General features: G+C 42.8%; 1 protein-coding gene across 2 annotated transcripts in view; it reads left to right on the forward strand.

The window, feature by feature from the left end:
• The window catches only part of POLA1 (DNA polymerase alpha 1, catalytic subunit), a 502,104-nt gene that overhangs the window by 214,137 nt on the left and 265,909 nt on the right, over positions 1–22,058 (forward strand). For both annotated transcript variants that reach the window (XM_077294669.1, XM_077294671.1), the window contains exon 32: positions 10,895–11,076. In XM_077294669.1, coding sequence (XP_077150784.1) covers positions 10,895–11,076 — 182 coding nt within the window. The remainder of the gene's footprint in view (positions 1–10,894; positions 11,077–22,058) is intronic.

Here is a 22,058-nt window from a genome sequence, read left to right on the forward strand (position 1 = left end):
CTTGTTCACCTGATCTGAACCCCATAGAGAACCAGTGGTCCCTCATAAAATGTGAGATCTACAGGGAAGGAAAACAGTACACCTCTCGGAACAGTGTCTGGGAGGCTGTGGTGGCTGCTGCACGCAATTTTGATCGTAAATAGATCAAGCAACTGACAGAATCTATGGATGGAAGGCTGTTGAGTGTCATCAGAAAGAAAGGTGGCTATATTGGTCACTAATTTTGGGGGGTTTTGTTTTTGCATGTCAGAAATGTTTATTTCTAAATTTTGTGCATTTATATTGGTTTACCTGGTGAAAATAAACAAGTGAAATGGTAATATATTTGGTTTTTATTAAGTTGCCTAATAATTCTGCACAGTAATAGTTACCTGCACAAACCGATATCCTCCTAAGGTAGCCAAATCTAAAAAAACCCACACTCTAACTTCCAAAAATATTAAGCTTTGATATTTGAGTCTTTTGGGTTGACTGAGAACATAGTTGTTGATCAATAATAAAAAATTATCCTCTAAAATACAACTTGCCTAATAATTCTGCACAGTGTATAACTTTAAGCCTTTTAGATATAATTTCACCTTCAACTTGCGTAACTGTTAACAATAACAGTACTTTTGACCAGGGGTCACTGTGTATGGTTATTTTAAAGCCGTGAGGACAGCAGAAAAGACTTGTAAGCGTTATAGAAAAATATTTAGAATTGAGAGTCCTCAGTGATTGATACTTTTTAATGGCTAACTGAAAGGATAGTAACAAATTGCAAGCTTTAGAGACTATTTAGGCCTCTTCATCAGGCATAGACTGATGAAGAGACCTGAGTAGTCTCGAAAGCTTGCAATTTACCATCTTTTCAGTTAGCCATTAAAAGGTATCAACCACTGAGGACTCTCAATTCTAAATATTTTTCTATCTACTGGCTAACACGGTACCAAGATATTTCTTTCCTGTAAGCATTATACTATTATTTATTCTTGGAGTTTAACATTTTGTTACGTGTCATGCTATATAAATATATTTTCATTATTCGAGAAGCAAGAGACACAAACAGGTGTAATACTGTATTGTAATTGTTCATCAGAATTAAGATTACCTACATATTTACTCTATATTTGATTGATCAGTGATTTCTTTGAGGCAATACAACATAAGCGCCTAAGCTAACTTACTGCACAATCTTAGTGGCTAGCATCTCCGGTACATTGGATCCACAGTTTCACACTGGCTGACATCTATGAAATTTGCTAATCAGGCACAACTTCACTAGCTGGGCTCACCACGGAGGCTCAGATTCAGTGTGTGTGATCTAGCCTGCGTCATAGGTGTTTCATATTCCTGCAGTGTCTGTCAGCAGTCCGGCCCTCACAGACCACTACTACATCTCTGCTATGCTCGGTCACACCAGACATGCCAAAACCCCAGTAATATATAGACTAGTGTTGTGAATTTGGATTCTGGGCTCCCCCGGTGGCTACTGGTGGAATTGAACTGGTGTCTTCATCTTCTCTGTTCACCTGTTCCCATCAAGATGTGGGAGTCGTTATATAACCTTGCTGCTTTGTTAGTTGCTTGCCGGTCAACAATGTTATCAGAAGCCTCTCTGTGCTTGTTCCTGCTCCTAGACAACTACTAGATAAGTTGGACTCTTGTCCATGTTTGTTTTTGCATTTTTGTTCCAGTTCACAGCTGTAGTTTCGTTACTGTGTCTGGAAAGCTCTTGTGAACAGGAATTGCCACTCTGGTGTTATGAGTTAATGCCAGAGTTTTAAAGTAATTTCTGGATGGTGTTTTGATAGGGTTTTTAGCTGACCATGAAAGTGTTCTTTCTGTCTTCTGCTATGTAGTAAGTGGACCTCAAATTTGCTAAACCTATTTTCATACTACGTTTTGTTATTTCATCTTAATTCACCGCCAATACATGTGGGGGGCCTCTGTCTCCTTTCGGGGTATTTCTCTAGAGGTGAGCTAGGACTTATTTTCCTCTGCTAGCATTATTTAGTCCTCCGGCTGGTGCTGGGCATCTAGAATCAACGTAGGCATGCTACCCGGCCACTGCTAGTTGTGCGTTAGGTTTAGTTCATGGTCAGCTCAGTTCCCATCTTCCAAGAGCTAGTTCCTATATATGCTGATGCTATGTTCTCTTGCCATTGAGATCATGACAGACTAGTATTGGGAGCAGTATGGCACCATGCTGCAGCATCTCCATGCCCTGCTTACCATGGACTTAACATGCCTTTGCAGTTCCCTGTACTTTACATGTTGGCATCAATATGAGGGGTATGCTGGAAAAAATTAAGGTACAGTCAACGGGCACAGTTGGCCTGTTTATGGGGGCAGTGTAGAGTGAAATGCCTTCCAGCAAGTAAACCACATGCATACGTCACAAGACAAGGTCCAGGTTTACATCAGGGTCCCGGGCACCCCCTGACACGTTACTAGTTATTTAGGAGAACATTAGTCACTGGGAGCCTGGACTGTCAGCTAAAACTCTTGTTTGGTGCCATATAGTTGTTGAGTCCTTCTCCGTCCCTGGCTTCCTGGATGGGATCCAAATAAATAACACGCAGCACAAAGGTTGTGTGTTCATAGACAGGGATAGCCCTGGAGCCCGTCTGACTCACTGGGCTCTACCCCCTCCTTTTTATAGCAAAAAGTTAAACATTTTACAGACATGCGTACAAGCGCTCATATTTCACATCCTTTTACAAAAACAGTCTATACTAGAGATAAGGTACAGCTTCTAGTATGTAGGTAAAAGGTTACAACACAGAAGGAATGCGTCCATAAAAGGAAATGTCAATTTTGCTTAAGTTTCCTGATATAAGCCAGATGTCTCAGGAGAAAGACACAATGGATTCTTTCAGTCTGATCTCCACAATTCCCCCCTTTGACATATTCTTTTATTTTTATTACCACAGGGCCAAAGACAAAGCCTTTATTTTTGGTATTACACATGTACACACTTATATTATTAATAAGAGAATCAAATCTAGTATTAATTCTTCTATCGCAAATTATTTTCTTCTTTAGCAGTATACTAAAATATAAAAACAAAAATTAGTACGGTAATATTAATTAGAATCACTAGAGGATAACATAAGAATAAAGAAAAAAAAAAAATTTATACTCTTGCATCTATTACACAAAGTTTATCTGTGCATACTGAAATACCCTTGAGCACAATCTGGAATAGTACGTATATGACTACAATAATCATAACTATATGTATTATGCTCTGCATAATCCCAGCAACCCACCCACTGATTCCTCTGAACCAGTTGGCTGGGTTAAGAAAAGAAAAGGTATCTGACCACCAGCTATCCTTATTCTGGTCATTATCTTTGTCATACTGATCTCTGAGTCGTTGTACGTCCTTTAATTTAAATGTCATACTCATAGTACTATTCGGGTCTATATAATGACAGCAGGTGGGTCCGATGATTTGACACATACCCCCTTGTGAGGCAGTTAGGTAATCCAATACCAGGGTATGTTGGTTGATGACTATTATAAGCTGATTCTGTACAGCTATACTAGTGTTTAGTATATCCAATATATCCCAAATTTGATCATCTAGATAGTCTGTGGCCCTAACCAGTTTATCCCACATTTGTGTAATCATAGGGTAAATAAAAATAGAACTGACAATTTTATTGGCTATACCCATTTGCACTATGTGTGGTCTCCCCGAGGGGCGTGGTGAGTTATCTGCAGCTCTTTTATACAGTGTGTGCTTGGGCACGGCTTGCATATTCACTTGTTTATTTGAAATTATGAAAGTAGCCGGGGTTAGGCGTCCTAATGTACAAGTACCCTTTATACCTACGGGAAGCCATTTATATGCTCCTTCTCCGCATATCCAAAATGTACCTTCAGGCAGATCCCATAGAGCTGAGTGCTGCAATACCAATCTGTGAGCCAAATCCACAAATCTAGATACATTCTGAAGCATACACCAAGAGGGTTTTTGTCCCAAGGGGCTACAGTACCCGGCTGCGGGATTTCCACATACAGGCATTCCGTTGATATATTCATCGGATTCATTACAAACCAGGTTCCCCGGTTTGCTTGTACAACTGTTTACATCACCTTGAGGGAACAACTCAGAATGTTCCCAATTTCTATTGTGTATGTATCTTTCCAATACTACAGGTTTGAAAGCATCAGAGGGATCGGCGGTTGTACTGAAACTGAGCTGTAGATTTTCTGTGGGGACCTGTCCTAGATCAGTTAATCCAGTCTTATTCCTAGGTACCCATTTTCCTCCCTTGAATGCTAAATATTGTAGATGTGTATTACTCCCTGAGAGATTACCCTGCCACCAAGGAAATTCTACCCATCCCACAATTGGTATGGCGATTGTAGTATTCCACAGCCTAGCATTACCAGTTTGGTTATTGGCCAGTTTGTCTGAACAATTAGGCCAAGCGAATATTTCTTCTGCTGATACGGGAACTGCTAGGAAAGGTATACTTGTGGCTGATACCGGTGAATGGGTACAGATCCAACAATCTGTCAGGGTTTGTGTATTGTTTAACAAGTCATGCACTAATTTTCTATGATGTTGTACGAATCTATTGTTCAAAGGGGTTAGAGAATTTAGTCTTTCCCATGCCTTTGTCGTGGTTAATACTATTAACATCAATATCATGAGTTTATACTGCTTTTTTTGCAATGGCTTGCATGTATCCATGATGCCTTTCCTTCAAGCTTGACTGATGTAGGTGTTGTCAACAGGACTTGGAAGGGTCCGTCAAATCTTGGTTCAAGAGCCTTTCTGGTGTGTCTTTTTACATAGACTTGATCACCTGGTTCCAACTTGTGACTTCCTTCAATGTTGTCAGGATCTGGAAGGGAAGCAAAAACTTGTGCATGCACCTTAGTTAATTGTTTCTGAAGATTTTGTACATAAGAAGTCAATGACTCAATATTTAACACAAGTTGCTGTGGAAAATAACATCCTAAATTGGCAGTCCTACCAAACAAAATTTCATATGGAGACAGTTTAGTCTTACCCCTTGGGGTATTGCGTATTGAGTAAAGGGCCAGTGGAAGGCATTCTGTCCAAGGCTTTCCTGTTTCAGCCATGGCTTTCTGTATTTTTAATTTTAAAGTTCCATTCATGCGTTCCACCTTACCAGAACTTTGAGGATGGTACGGAGTGTGTAACTGACTTTCAACACCCAACATTTTCAGTACATTTTGAAATATTTCTCCAGTGAAATGAGTACCCCTATCTGACTCGATCACTTCAGGGAGACCGTAACGGGGTATCAGTTCGGCAACTAGCTTTACAGCAGTGTTTTTAGCTGAAGCCTTCCGAACTGGATAGGCCTCTGGCCACCCCGAGAACATGTCCACACATACCAACACATACTCATACCCATTACTTTTTGGCAGCTGGATAAAGTCTATTTGTAATCGCTGAAACGGATAGAGAGGTCGGACGTGGTGCTTCATAGGGGTCTTTGTTGTCTGTCCGGGATTATGTGCCAGGCATATAGCGCATGCAGCACAATAGTCTCTTGCATAGTTGCCAAAACCTGGAGCCAACCAGACTTGCTTTGCCAGTAGTGTCATTGCATTTGCAGACACATGAGTAGGGTGGTGCAGTCCACCAACTACAATCGGGTACCAGGCTCTAGGTAGACATATTAGTCCATCTTTCTTCCAAATTCCTGCTTGTTCTTCTGCCCCTTCCTTTTTCCATCTATCCCTCTCCTCTTCTCCTGCATCTTCCTGTGCTTGTCTCAGTCTATCTTCAGTATTTTCTGTGAGGTTTACAGTATGAACCTGTCGTAAGGGTTTGACTGCCGCTGCTTTGGCTGCTTTATCAGCCCTATCATTTCCCCTAGATTCCCTAGTGTCGAGTCTCACATGTGCAGCTACCTTAATTACTGCTACTTCTTTTGTTTCTTGTGCAGCCTCTAAGATCTGTTTGATCAAAGAAGCATGTTTTACAGGTTGTCCTGATGCTGTCATGTAACCTCTAGCTCTCCAGATTACTCCAAAATCAAACACAATACCATGTGCATACCTAGAATCAGTGTATATATTAGCTGTCTGATTCTCAGCTATTTTTAGCGCTTCAATCAATGCTGTTAGTTCTGCTTCTTGTGCAGACTGTTTTGGTGGAAGTGGTTCTGCTTTGAGAGTTTCAGATTCTGACACAACTGCATACCCTGTATGAAAGTTACCTGTGTCATCTGCAAACCTACTACCGTCTATAAACAGCTCTAAATCTGGATTTTGAAGTGGTGTTTCGGATACATTGGGTAAGCCTGCTGTTTCTTGTAAAATGAGCTCTGTACAATCATGTGTGTCTGTAGGGAAAAAATTTGCGTGTGGATCAGTGTCCTTATTCCCCCCTTCAGACTCGAGAGGTAGCAGTGTTGCTAAATTAAGAGTCTGAAGCCTTGCAAATGTGATAGTAGAGGGGAGCAGCAAAGAACACTGTAGCCGCAAATGTCTGGCCATGGAAATGTGTTTTGGTTGGACCTGGTTTAATATCCCATAAACATCATGCGTAGTTTGAACTGTGAGTGGATACTCTAGGACAATTTCTGATGCTTTGTCCAACAATAGTGAGACAGCAACAACTACACGTACACAGGTTGGCGCTGCTCTAGCTCCGGGATCTAACCTTGCTGAAAGATATGCAATTGGTCTTTGTTTCCCTGCATGCTTCTGGGTAAGAACTCCTGTAGCATGAGAATCAACTTCTGCAGCCATAAGCTGAAATGGTTTGGTGTAGTCTGGTAGCCCTAACGCTGGAGCTGAAACAAGGGCATCTTTTAATTGTTGGAACGAAATCTGACCTTCTTTTGTCAACAAATAAGGTTCACTTTTTACACAGTCATACAGTGGTTGCATTAGTTGACTGGCATGTATAATCCATTGTCTACAATGAGACACTATTCCTAAAAATGCTCGTAGCTGTTTATGATTTCTAGGCTCATTCATCTGTCTTATTGCTTCAGTTCTTTGAGGTGTAAGATGCTTTTTACCTTGAGAAATGCAATGACCTAGAAAGACCACTTTGATCTGACAAACTTGTAGCTTTTGTCTATTCACTTTACACCCTTCTTTTTCTAGAAAACATAGTAAACTCACAGTGGACCTTTCTGCAGTTTCTAGATCTGGGCAGCAAAGTAGTATGTCATCCACATACTGCAAAATTACTACCTGTGGTTCGGGTTCAAACCTCTGGAGGACTGTTTGTAGGGCATTTGAATAAAGAGTAGGGGAGTGTATCATTCCCTGTGGAAGGCGTGTCCACGCCAACTGTTTGCCCTTAAATGTAAATGCAAACAAATGCCAACTATCTTGGTGTAAAGGAACCGAGAAAAATGCATTTGAAAGATCTATTACAGTAAACACTTGAGAACTGGCTGGTATCTGTGATAGTAACGTATGAGGATTGGGTACAACTGGGGTGATTGGATCTAGAACTTTGTTTATTTCTCTTAGATCATGTACCATACGATATTTGGGCATAGAACCCTTATCAAGAGTTCTCTTCTTGACTGGATACAGAGGAGTGTTAGCAGGTGATTGTATCTCTACCAAAACTCCTTTCTCTCTATATCCCTCTATCTGTTTTGTAATTGCTAATTCCTGCTGGGCACTCACAGGGTATTGTCTGAGCTGTGGGAGAACAGTTCCTGGTTGCACAGATAATTTTACAGGAGAAAAATGCAATAATCCCACATCAGTGTCACCCTGTGCCCACAGTGTTTCTGGGATCATTGAGAGATCTAGATCTGTGGTGTACTCTTTTTCTTCAGTATAATCCTCAAAAGCCTGAATTCTGACATATTGTTCTAATGATTCTGCATCATCAGGGATAGTCAGCATAACTGTGCCATCTTCCCTAAAATTGATGTTAGCTTCTAATTTCTTTAGTACATCAGTTCCTAACAGACATGTTGGGGCACCTCTGGCATACAAAAATCTGGATGCAAAACATTTAGGTCCTAATGAGACCTCTAGGGGCACAGTATATGGCAGTGTTCGAATTACCCCATCATAACCCTCAGCAAAAGTTGTTTGTTCTGAAATATCTTCCGGATTCGGAAGAAAATCTTGATTCAAAATTGAGGAAGTTGCACCTGTATCTATCAAAAATGGAATCTCTCTCCCCCCCACATTCACCTGTATCATAGGTCTCCTAGCTGGTAGGGAAGTTTGTAACACATCGAGTCAATCTGAATCTGGTATGGGACCATCTATGATGGTAGATTTCTGCTGGTTGTCCGTTTGGGGAGGGTTATTTCTGGGAACAAATTTGCCTGACTTTATATCTGCCAACTTCTTCCTGCACTCTCTTTGGAAATGACCTGGCTTTTTACAGTAGTGGCAAGGAAAATTGTGTCTCACTCTTCCTCCTGTATTAGCTTGTGCTATTCTAACAGGCTTACGATTCTCTCTCATATCCATGGCTAATCCTAAACATCGTTGTTTCACAATATTTGGTTGTTCAATTGTTCTCCAATCTGGAGTAGAGGATTTAAATTTTTCTCTGATTTTCGGATCTAGCCCCTCTATTAATTGTTTTGTAAAAAGTCTCCTTACTGAAGCATCAGTCAAATCCAATCCTTCATCCCTAAAGCTATTTTCTAGTTCTTGACTATATTCTTCAATACTTTGCCCAAATTTCTGCATAATCACACCTGTAGACCCCCTTTCCCTCTGTTTTCCTCTCATGAAAATTATTAATGCCTCTGTGAACTGGGTACCTGATGCTTCTGTCTGTAAGGCACCCCCTTCTGCCACTGGTCTATTGGGCTGTAGGTGTGTCAATAATTCCTGAAAAAGTCCAGGGGACATTTTCATTCTACATAATTCTTCCCCGTCCGCCCAGACCCCAGCATGAGTCTGCATGATTTGTTGTATGTATTGTGCAAATCGGATAGGATATTGAGTGGGATCAGGCGCATTATGCAGGAGGGACATACCCTCAGCAGGGGACCAAGGAAAGTATCGTCTGGTCTGATGATATCTGGTGTTCATTACTCCGTCAGCACCAGGTTCCCTAAAGGGTCTTGGTACTACCCTAACGGGGGCAAGTACAGTGCCATATCTAGGTGTACCACAGGCTAGGCAATCATTTCTCCAATCTGGATTTTGTTGTCCACAGTGTGAACATTCCCATCCTCCTACCCCACCAAGATTGGGATACAAGGCTGGAAATTGTTTTCCTCCTTCTACTCTTCCAGATGGTACAAATGATTGGGCTTTTGGATCTAGGTAAGGTGGCGGGATTATGTCACAACTTTTTCCCTTCCCCATGATCCATTTGGAAGTGTCTGGATCGTACTTCCAATTCTCCTCTTTAGCTGTTTTTGAGACCTCTATCATACAATGTATGATTTCTTCCCACCCATTGTCTTTGATAATTCCACCTCGTTCTTTACTCAGTTTTTCCCATTCTGTACTGAACATAAGTGCTTCTGAAATTCCCAATTTTTCTCTTACCCTCCTAATCTGCCTTCTGACTGTCTTTCCACATCTTTCCTGTATGATATCTGCTGCTTCCACTTGTCCTAAGACGGTTTTTGTCTGTTTATTTCCCATTTTTCTTTTTCAATATTAGCTATTTCTACCCCAGGTGACGTTTGGACAATCACTCACTCTATGGTGATGTCTCGTTGCCTTCTCTCCTAGGGAGCTAAAATATTGAAAGGCTTGTCTGCTCCATTTCTTCTAATATGCAGGACGTACTTAAGTGCTATTATGCATGCAAACAGACCCAGCAACACCATACAGATCACAAAACTTTCTGTGTCAGTTAGCATACTTGTCCCAGGCTCATGAAACCGCGTCCTGGGCTCATTCTATCAAACCTTATCCAGAAATGAAGGAGGTTAAGCACTTAATGAGAGTCAAGCATGGGCGGAGGTCTCCCAGAAGGACGCAACCACATGACCCAGTTAGGCTGACTTCCGTGTATAAGGCTTATACCCCAACTATTTCGGCTTATTTTTCTACGCACTTTTGCTCTTCTTTCACAACATACCACAACCTTCACACTGTTCACACACTGCCAGGGACAGGACTCATAAATCTATACAATATGGTAACCCGAGTTTTATAGGTATCTACTCACTATTAGACTAACCCAGCGTGACACGGCTCATAGAGATCTTTCGGATAATACAGGGCAGATAAAAGAGAACTAATAATGTCTCTTACCTGGCCAGGTTTTTCAGTTCATTTGCCGTCCATTATCCCAGATCTCCGTTGTCCGTATCCGCAGGTAAATCTCGAGCAAATACTCTCGCCTCAGGTCCCTGTTCGGGCGGCCAAGAAATGTTGAGTCCTTCTCCGTCCCTGGCTTCCTGGATGGGATCCAAATAAATAACACGCAGCACAAAGGTTGTGTGTTCATAGACAGGGATAGCCCTGGAGCCCGTCTGACTCACTGGGCTCTACCCCCTCCTTTTTATAGCAAAAAGTTAAACATTTTACAGACATGCGTACAAGCGCTCATATTTCACATCCTTTTACAAAAACAGTCTATACTAGAGATAAGGTACAGCTTCTAGTATGTAGGTAAAAGGTTACAACACAGAAGGAATGCGTCCATAAAAGGAAATGTCAATTTTGCTTAAGTTTCCTGATATAAGCCAGATGTCTCAGGAGAAAGACACAATGGATTCTTTCAGTCTGATCTCCACATAGTCGTAGTGCTATAGAGAAGGAATGATTTACAGCCTATCACCATGTTGTGTCCATGATGAGATTATGAGCAGTGTATTGGTGTGACCTGCTCTATCAAGAATTAAATAATTACAGGAAAAAAGTAAAAGACCCTTAAAGAAAATTTCATGTTTGCTTTTTTTCCTATTTGCAAACAGTTAATACTAAACAATTTATTTCATTTTATTTATGCTAGGACTTGACCCATCTCAGTTTCGTGTTCAGCAGCACTATCATAAAGATGAGGAAAACGATGCTTTGCTTGGTGGTCCAGCCCAACTAACCGATGAAGAGAAGTACAGGGACTGTGAGCGATTCAAGTTCTGCTGCCCGAAGTGTGGAACAGAGAACATATATGACAATGTCTTTGATGGTTCGGTTAGTATCACAAGCTAATCAATCTTATTATGGTTATGGATCCTCAAAGGTATAGGAATATAATGAGTTGTGTGGCAGCCTATTATTCCAATGTTTGTCCCATGCAATGTTATTCTGGAAACTTCCAAACTAACCCCTGCTAAGACTATACACCGTGCTAGCTACGGGAATACTTACTCTCACATTAAGGCCACAAAGAAAGCAAAAAGTTTATATACGGTCACTGAGCAGTTTTGTCTGAGCTCCTGCCCAACACTCATCGTTATTAGAACTTATTCAGATGTCAGTGTGTTTTTTTTTTTTTTGTACCACGTATATTTAGAGTAGAGGTAATATGACACGCATGCCAAGCGGTGATTGGTGTTTAACCCCTTTCTGACATTGGACGTACTATCCCGTCGAGGTGGGGTGGGCCCGTATGACCACCGACGGGATAGTACGTCATATGCGATCGGCCACGCTCACGGGGGGAGCGCGGCCGGGTGTCAGCTCACTATCGCAGCTGACATCCGGCACTATGTGCCAGGAGCGGTCACGGACCGCCCCCGGCACATTAACCCCCGGCACACTGCGATCAAACATGATCACAGTGTTTCGGCGGTATAGGGAAGCATCGCGCAGGGAGGGGGCTCCCTGCGTGCTTCCCTGAGACCCCTGGAGCAACGCGATGTGATCACGTTGCTCCGAGGGTCTCTTACCTCTTCCTCCCTGTGACAGGCCCGGATCCAAGATGGCCGCGGCATCCGGGTCCTGCAGGGAGGTGGCTTCACAGCGCCTGCTCAGAGCAGGCGCCGGGAAGCCTCCAGGATCTGTGCACTTCAGATCGCCGATCTGACACAATGCACAGCAAAGTGTCAGATCGGCGATCTTACACTATAACATCATGCCCCCCCCCCCTGGGGCAATGTTATAGTGTAAAAAAAAAATTTTCACATGTGTTAAAAAAAAAAAATATATATATTGTTCCTATAAATACATATCTTTATCTAAATAATAAAAAAAATATAAAAGTACACATATTTAGTATCGCTGCGTCCGTAGCGCCCCGACCTATAAAACTGTCCCACTAGTTAACCCCTTCAGTGAACACCGTAAAAAAAAGAGGCAAATAACGCTTTATTATCATACCACCAAGTAAAAAGTGGAATAACACGCGATCAAAAAGACGGATATAAATATCCATGGTACCGCTGAAAACATCATCTTGTCCCGCAAAAAACGAGATGCCATACAGCATCATCAAAGAAAAATAAAAAAGTTATAGTCCTCAGAATAAAGCGATGCAAAAATAATTATTTTTTCTATAAAATAGTTTTTATCGTATAAAAGCGCCAAAACATAAAAAATGATATAAATGAGGTATCGCTGTAATCGTACTGACCCGAAGAATAAAACTGCTTTATCCATTTTACCAAACGCGGAACGGTATAAATGCCTCCCCCAAAAGAAATTCATGAATATGTGGTTTTTGGTCATTCTGCCTCACAAAAATCGGAATAAAAAGCGATCAAAAAATGTCACGTGTATGAAAATGTTACCAATAAAAATGTCAACTCGTCCCGCAAAAAAAAAGACCTCACATGACTCTGTGGACCAAAATATGGAAAAATTATAGCTCTCAAAATGTGGTAACGCAAAAAATATTTTTTGCAATAAAAAACGTCTTTCAGTGTGTGACGGCTGCCAATCATAAAAATCTGCAAAAAAACCCGCTATAAAAGTAAATCAAACCCCCCTTCATCACCCCCTTAGTTAGCGAAAAATTAAAAAAATGTATTTATTTCCATTTTCCCGTTAGGGTTAGGGCTAGGGTTAGGGATAGGGTTAGGGCTAGGGTTAGGGTTAGGGCTAGGGTTAAAGCTAGGGTTAGGGCTAGGGTTAAGGCTACAGTTAGGGTTGAGGCTAAAGTTAAGGTTAGGGTTGGGGCTAAAGTTAGGGTTAGAGTTTGGATTACATTTACGGTTGGGATTAGGGTTAGGGGTGTGGTTAGGGTTACCGTTGGGATTATGGTTACCGTTGGGATTAGGGTTACCGTTGGGATTAGGGTTAGGGATGTGTTTGGATTAGGGTTTCCGTTATAATTGGGGGGTTTTCACTGTTTAGGCACATCAGGGGCTCTCCAAACGCGACATGGCGTCTGATCTCAATTCCAGCCAATTCTGCGTTGAAAAAGTAAAACAGTGCTCCTTCCCTTCCGAGCTCTCCCGTGCGCCCAAACAGGGGTTTACCCCAACATATGGGGTATCAGCGTACTCAGGACACATTGGACAACAACTTTTGGGGTCCAATTTCAACTGTTACCCTTGGAAAAATACAAAACTGGGGGCTAAAAAATAATTTTTGTGGAAAAAAAAATAATTTTTATTTTCATGGCTCTGCGTTATGAACTGTAGTGAAACACTTGGGGGTTCAAAGCTCTCACAACACATCTAGATGAGTTCCTTAGGGGGTCTACTTTCCAAAATGGTGTCACTTGTGGGGGGTTTCAATGTTTAGGCACATCAGTGGCTCTCCAAACGCAACATGGCGTCCCATCTCAATTCCAGTCAATTTTACATTGAAAAGTCAAATGGCGTCCTTCGCTTCCGAGCTCTACCATGCGCCCAAACAGTGGTTTACCCCCACATATGGGGTATCGGCGTACTCAGGACAAATTGTACAACAACTTTTGTGGTCCATTTTCTCCTGTTACCCTTGGTAAAATAAAACAAATTGGAGCTGAAGTAAATTTTTTGTGAAAAAAAAGTTAAATGTTCATTTTTATTTAAACATTCCAAAAATTCCTGTGAAACACCTGAAGGGTTAATAAACTTCTTGAATGTGGTTTTGAGCACCTTGAGGGGTGCAGTTTTTAGAATGGTGTCACACTTGGTTATTTTCTATCATATAGACCCCTCAAAATGACTTCAAATGAGATGTGGTCCCTAAAAAAAAAATGGTGTTGTAAAAATGAGAAATTGCTGGTCAACTTTTAACCCTTATAACTCCCTAACAAAAAAAATTTTGGTTCCAAAATTGTGCTGATGTAAAGTAGACATGTGGGTAATGTTACTTATTAAGTATTTTGTGTGACATATCTCTGTGATTTTATTGCATAAAAATTCCAAGTTGGAAAATTGCGAAAATTTTGCCAAATTTCCGTATTTTTCACAAATAAACGCAGGTAATATCAAAGAAATTTTATCACCATCATGAAGTACAGTATGTCACGAGAAAACAATGTCCGAATCACCGGGATCCGTTGAAGCATTCCAAAGTTATAACCTCATAAAGGGACAGTGGTCAGAATTGTAAAAATTGGCCCAGTCATTAACGTGCAAACCACCCTTGGGGGTAAAGGGGTTAGCCCCTTTCTGCCAGCTGACAGAATAGTACGCCAGCTGGCAGTATCTCTCCCGCTTTGAGGTGGGCTCCGGCAGTGAGACCATCTCAAAGTTGCGACATGTCAGCTGTTTTCAACAGCTGAAATGTGCTCGCAGTGGGCGCAAGCGGAATCACAATCCACCCGCGCCCATTAACTAGTTAAATGCCGCTGTCAAACTCTGACAGCGACATTTAACAAGCGCTGCTGGCAGCGCGGCCGGAAGTACGTGCACCGTTGACCCCAGTTACGTGATCGAGGATCTTCGGTGCGTTGCCATTACAACCAGAGGTCTCCTTGAGACCTCTATGGTTGTTGATAGCAGATTCCTGTGAGTGCCACCCCTGTGGTCCAGGGCCGGCTCCAGGTTTTTGAGGGCCTCAGGCGAAATAGTCTGTGGGCCCCTTTAACACATACAATTAATGATGCACAGATACAGCAGAAAAATATAGGTATAGTACAATGCCAGATTTCACGTCTTAAATGAGTGATAGCCATGGGTGGATTAAGTGTAGCAAGGGCCCCGGGCTGTTCAGACTCTGTGGGCCCCCCAGTCTTGCGACGGGGTCATCATATACCCAAACCAGATTATTTCAAAACATTTTCGGGGCCCCCTTGAGACTCCGCCCAGGATCCACCCCAGCCCCGCCTCCACCCCATCTCCACCTCCACCCCTTGAACTGTCCACAGTCCCACCGCTCTCTTAAAAAAACAACAAAAAACTCCACTTCTCACCAATCACACATTAACAGTTCCCATCACCAGATCACACATCTAGCCGGCAGCTTTTGTTTTGGCCAAAAGATTTTTTAAGCCGCCACCATAACACGGTAGACACTTTTGACCGGGCCGTACTCTACTGTAACCTATTAAATATTTTTTAAAATATGCAATCCAATTTAGGTATATTTTTATTTATTTTAAAATTTTTAAAATGACCAATAATGTCACATACAAAGAACAAATACCGCTACACCATGTTCAGACCACATATTACCACCACAATGATCGAATAATATCACATACAAGGAACAAATACCACCGCACCATGACCAGACCACATATTACCATCACAAAGTGACCAAATAGCACATACAAGGGACAAATACCGCAACACCATGTCCAGACCACATATTACCACCACATATTGACTGAATACTACAATACTGGTCAGTAATAAAAAAAAAAAAAAAAAACCACAATACTATCACCTTAAGTGCCAGTATTCACAGGAGATCTGTACTTAGTATGCAGTGTCTGTGTACAGGTAATACAGTGATCACTGGTGACATTATACACATCCAGTTCATGTTAAAGCATTTTCTGATGAAGGTCCTGTGACTGACTGAAAACATTCATAATTTTTTGTCTGGATGCACAAATAAAAGGAAGCTGTGAATTCTCTACATACTGAGTGCCAAGTTTTTACTATATTTACTATATTATACACAGGAGCTCTCTATATAGTATACAGTGTATAGTGTCAGTGTACAGGTAACACACTGACTCACCAGTGACATCTCTAGGTGAAGTCCTTCATCTTTGTTTTTCATCTTCCATCCAGCACAGACCGCTATCACTTCTTCCAGCCAGGGCTCGTTTCTGCAGGAAATAACAGTTATCTCAAGCTCCGCTTGCAGAACACATTGCTTAATTTTTCCCAACTTTTACATTACACTACATGAAGAAATAAAAACGACAGTGTCACTCTACACAGCAACAGGACTCTCCCCCCCCCCCCCCCCCCCCCCAATTTAAGACTGTATAATCAAAAAATAAAATAAATACATCACTTTCGCTAATGAAATCCCTTAATTAGCCCCTATGGTAATAATATTCCCCGTCCTAACCCCCGTGTATCTCATTCCTAGCTTCCGCCATATGTTCTCCCGTCCTGCCCTCATGACTATCCATTCTGCCCCATATGATCTCCCCATCTGTTTCCATCATAGCCATCCTGCTCCATGATCCTGCACGATCTGTCTCCAACCCTGCCCCATCTGTCTCCAATCCTGCCCCCATGTTTCATCCTGCCCCGTGTCTCCAATCCTGCCCGTATCCACATTCTGCCCCCTATGTCTCCAATCATGCCCCTGTGTCTCCAATCATGCCCCGTGTCTCTATTCGGCCCCATCTGTCTACAATCCTGCCCCCAGTGTCTCCAGTCTTACCCCATGTGTCTCCAATCTCACATTCTGCCCCCGTGTCCAGCATTCTGCCCCCGTGTCCAGCATTCTGCCCCCGTGTCCAGCATTCTGCCCCCGTGTCCAGCCCTCTGCCCCCCGGGTCCAGCCCTCTGCCCCCCGGGTCCAGCCCTCTGCCCCCCGGGTCCAGCCCTCTGCCCCCCGGGTCCAGCCCTCTGCCCCCCGGGTCCAGCCCTCTGCCCCCCGGGTCCAGCCCTCTGCCCCCCGGGTCCAGCCCTCTGCCCCCCGGGTCCAGCCCTCTGCCCCCCGGGTCCAGCCCTCTGCCCCCCGGGTCCAGCCCTCTGCCCCCCGGGTCCAGCCCTCTGCCCCCCGGGTCCAGCCCTCTGCCCCCCGGGTCCAGCCCTCTGCCCCCCGGGTCCAGCCCTCTGCCCCCCGGGTCCAGCCCTCTGCCCCCCGGGTCCAGCCCTCTGCCCCCCGGGTCCAGCCCTCTGCCCCCCGGGTCCAGCCCTCTGCCCCCCGGGTCCAGCCCTCTGCCCCCCGGGTCCAGCCCTCTGCCCCCCGGGTCCAGCCCTCTGCCCCCCGGGTCCAGCCCTCTGCCCCCCGGGTCCAGCCCTCTGCCCCCCGGGTCCAGCCCTCTGCCCCCCGGGTCCAGCCCTCTGCCCCCCGGGTCCAGCCCTCTGCCCCCCGGGTCCAGCCCTCTGCCCCCCGGGTCCAGCCCTCTGCCCCCCGGGTCCAGCCCTCTGCCCCCCGGGTCCAGCCCTCTGCCCCCCGGGTCCAGCCCTCTTACTACTAATGCTGCATAGGTCTCGCTAGGGCCCCGACACTTGCCCGGGTGCTGTCGGCGCTCATAGCAAGCCTGTAATTCTGCTGCATAGAGGTGATCTGTGCATCACCTCTATGTAGCAGAGGCGATCGAGTAGTGGATGCTTCTAGCATCCCATGGAGGCTATTGAAGCATGCCAAAATTAAAAAAAAAAAAAAAAAGTGTTTAAAAATATTAAAAAAATATAAAAGTTCAAATCACCCCCCTTTCACCCCAATCAAAATAAAACAAACAAAAAATCAAACCTACACATATTTGGTATCGCTGCCTTCAGAATCGCCCGATCTATCAATAAAAAAAAAAGGATTAACCTGATCGCTAAACTGCTTAGCGAGAAAGAAAATCAAAACGCCAAAATTAAGTTTTTTTTGGTCGCTGCAACCTTGCATTAAAATCCAATAACGAACGAGCGATCAAAAGAACGTATCTGCACAAAAGTGGTATAATTAAAAATGTCAGCTCGGCACGCAAAAAATAAGCTCTCACCCGAAAAATTAGTGATGTGATTTCTCTCCAAGACAGCAGGCGATGCACTGCGGGAGCGATTACCTCCTGTCAGTGTATCACTGTGCTGCCGTGAGAGACTTCACTGGAGTTCATTAGCTGATCAGCTCCGGTGATCTCCCTTAGGGCACCGCTGTGTGGGAAAGTTCTCACACACCTGCGCCGTGATAGCACCGGAGCTGATGTACTCAGCACAGTGATACACTGACAGGAGGTAACCACTCCCTCAGTGTATCGCCGCGACCGGGTAGAGCGGTCACATCTCCCGACACTTGAGATTGCCGTGGGACACTCAGATTACCTGGACTACAGCGGACAGGTGAGTATATGTTGGTTTATTTTTTTTACATTATTTCTTGGAGACATCAGGGATTGGGTGTAAAGTATAATTTTTTTTTTAAATATATATGTAAATTTATTTTATTTTTTTAACTGTAAGCACAGGCAACGGCAGATGAGACTACGTCTCCCATCAGCAGCACCTGCTGTCACTGTTATCAGTGACAGCAGACGTAACCCGATGGGAGCAGTAGTCTCATTGGTCCACACCTGCGGGTCACAGCTTGCAGGGTCACGCTGACATCTGACAGCATGATCCTGCAGCGCTCTGACCGACTGTCTTACCGGCGGTTCCGATAAGAACCACTGCATCGGTGTTTCTCATACTGTCACACAGATGACAGCGTGGGAAGCACCATAAAAAGCCGGTAAAACACAAAAAAAAATCAGCAAACCCACAAACCTTTTTATACCTGCGTTTTTGCTGCAGATTTGACTGACTCAATTGAAGTCAATGGGTGCAAAAGCGCAAAAAGAATTGACATGCTGCAGAATAAAACGCACTGAAAATAAGCATGGAAATTTACTGATCACGTGCGCAACACTTCAGGATTGTCATTGAATTACCTTGCATAAGGATTCCATTGCATTTTTGGCCCATTTCCGTGCTGAAAAAAACTCAGCGAAAACGCGCTGTGTGCACATAGCCCTTAGAGTGTGACGGCTATAGCGGCCTGTTCAGAACTTAGAGATATTTAGGTGGTAAAAATACTTTTTCATTCCTGTCATGTCGCTTTGCATTAATTCCTGAAAATTACTTCAAGGGTAGATAAACTACCTGACAGCAGATTTCAGGGGGTGGCATTTTTAAAATGGTATCACTTTTGGGTGACTTCCAATATGTAGGCCCCCAAAGTCACTTCAAACATGTATAAGTCCCTAAAAAAATAAATTTGGTAAATTTCCTTGAAAAAATTAAAAATTACTGCTAAATTTTTAAACCTCCTAAAATGCTAACAAAATAAATCTGGTGGGAAACCTTTTTTTTTAATTCTGCGAAGGGCCATTTTGATATTGATACCATCCTTCGGGGGCCGTACAAACTCCGCCCACAAAGCCTGACTCTGGCACTGGTGTCAGGATGTAATCTTTCATTGCATGCCCTTCAGTGTTCAGCAGTGAACAGTGTGTGTGTGTGTGTGTGTGGTAACAGAGCAAGAAGAAATTAATGAGCTGGTGGCAATCAAAGTACAGCTCCCCTGCCCAAGAATGCCGTCCCTGAGAATCTGCTCAGGGGCCTGATAAAAGGTTATGGAGGCCTGGGGCCTGAGGTTCCCCACCCCTGAAATAAAAGAACATTTTACAAATGGTGCTGATATAAAGCAGACATGTTGGAAATGTTGTTTATTAAGGTTTTTCTATGGTGTGACTATATGGATTAAAGGGATAATCATTCACAGTTTGAAAGTTGCTAATTTTTTAATATTTTTAATATTTTCTCAAATTTGATATTTTTTGTAAAAACACAAAACAGATCAACTTAAGTTTGCTATTATCATAAATTATGTCATGAAAAAGCAATCTCAAAATCATCGTGATTTGTTGAAGTGTTGTTAGCGTAATTACTAGGTAGGACTTGGCACCTGTCCACACTGCCAAAAGTACCACTACCTGGTTTAAAAACAACAGTATCACTGTGCTTGATTGGCCAGAAAACTCTCCTGACCTTAACCCCATAGAGAATCTATGGGGTATTGTCAAGAGGAAGATGAAAAACCAGACCCAAGCAACCTGGGCTTCCATAACACCTCAGCAGTGCCACAGACTGATCGCCTCCATGCCACGCCTCATTGATGTAGTAATTGAGGCAAAAGGAGCCCGACCAAGTATTGAGTGCCTTTGCTGAACATAAATTTCAGTAGGCCAACATTTCCGATTATAACACCAGCTTGAAAAATGATTTTAAAAAGTATTCTAATTTACTGAGATAATGACTTTTGGGTTTTCATTGGCTGTAAGCCATAATCATCAACATTAACAGAAATAAACACTTGAAATGGAGCACTCTGTTTGTAATGACTCTATATAATATATGAGTTTACTTTTTGTATAGAAGAACTAAAATAAACTAACTTTTTGATGATATTCTAATTTTGAATTTTGTGAGAAGTACCTGTAACTCTTTCATAATTGTAATACATCCATTAAAAACCTGCTACTGTATATGGATGATGTCTATATGGCATCATTTTTATTTATTTTTAATTTTCTTGTTTTGCAAACCTATTTAAATCTACGGGTGAGACTCATCCGACAATCGAATGACACACGCACCGTGTTTTTTTTTTTTCTTTTTTTTCCTTTCTCCCTCTATCTTTCGATCCATGTGGAAAAAGTTTGTGAGTGTACACTTTGAATAACCTAGTTCTGTGTGCAATCCTTTTTCCACGCTGACATCACACGGACCGTATAAAAATCTTTTTGTGAATGTATCCCAAGGAAAAAAAAAAAAAACGGTACTGTTCTGTTTGTCAGATGTCTTTATGATCATCACGTAGCAGTGAAGTGACAGACCATGTGTAGATATGAGATGAATGAAGAGCGAGATCTCTGGCACAGTAATGTACAAGGATGTGTGAGACGTCCTGTTGTGAGATCCATTATTAAGAAAGCAGTATTTTGTGCCCCATTTTTACTAAAGATGATACGGCTGAACAGTCAGGTAATAAAGATTGTATACGTTTTAACTCTGATCAGGCAGTTTTTTCTGTTCGGGTCTATATTGTAGAACAGTGGAATTATTAATATGTAATGCAGATTGCGGCAATAAACTTGTCTGGCCTAGGTCATCCATTCATTCTGTCTTCCAGCCGAGCTTCCAAGACAGCAACCTCTACAAATGACTGTTCTCTGTGGCTACTGTATATAAATGTCACAAGTGTCTGCCTGCTGTGCCTCGCATTCACAGTATATGGATAGTTGCCATTATGATAAATTGCTCTTTACCACCTGCCTGTTCTCAGACCTTACGTTATACAATGAGCGCCCATCACGTTGGGTAATATTACTTGATTTGATGTATGTGTAATTGTCTATTTTAACATATTTGGTACTGAAGCTAATTGGACCTTAGCTGTCTTACAACTGATCTACGCAAATGGCTAGGCCGCTGCTTCGTGTCGAGCACATGACAGCATTGTGAGTAGAGGGAAGTTAGATTACTATGGTTTCAGAATCCTTGTACTCAGGACGCTGCCCCCATTAATTAGGTGTGTCTTTAATCCTCAGCGTTGTAGCCCTTTTTCATTCCACATATCTATCTTTAATAATGAATTTAGCTTTATTATCTCTCCTGTTGTCTTTCCACTTCAGACATGAAAGCCTCATAGTGCGTTCCTGCCATGAAGTGATGCCAAGAAATGCAGTGTCGACCTTGGACCATTAAACAACACTCGGCCAGCTTGACAACTTCTCTTCGCTGTCAGCTACACACTAGTTTTTGGCTCTGTATTAGACCATGAAGCAGCAAAAAACCTTGAAAATTAGAGAATGCAGATTATTTTTATCTAAATTAAAAGTAATTATTTTAAGATACGTTGGACAAACAGCAGATGTTTAGCATTTTTTATGGAGCAAAAGAAAACAGCCATTGGTAGCAAGTGAGAGGAGAAGCCAGACACAGATCAGCACTTCCATGTTGAATCCTTGACTTTTGCTTCATTACAGCTGTAAATAAGAAAGCTAATTGCACAGAGACTTGACGATTTGCAGATGGGCTAGCTGTAGAAGAGCCGGATGTCAAGCCTTGAAATCTCTCCCACCTGGAATTTCATACTAATGGAGGGGAGGGGTGAGGCAGTGTTAACGGGGA

The sequence above is a fragment of the Ranitomeya variabilis genome, chromosome 3, assembly GCF_051348905.1.
Source record: "Ranitomeya variabilis isolate aRanVar5 chromosome 3, aRanVar5.hap1, whole genome shotgun sequence".
Classification (NCBI taxonomy): domain Eukaryota; kingdom Metazoa; phylum Chordata; class Amphibia; order Anura; family Dendrobatidae; genus Ranitomeya; species Ranitomeya variabilis.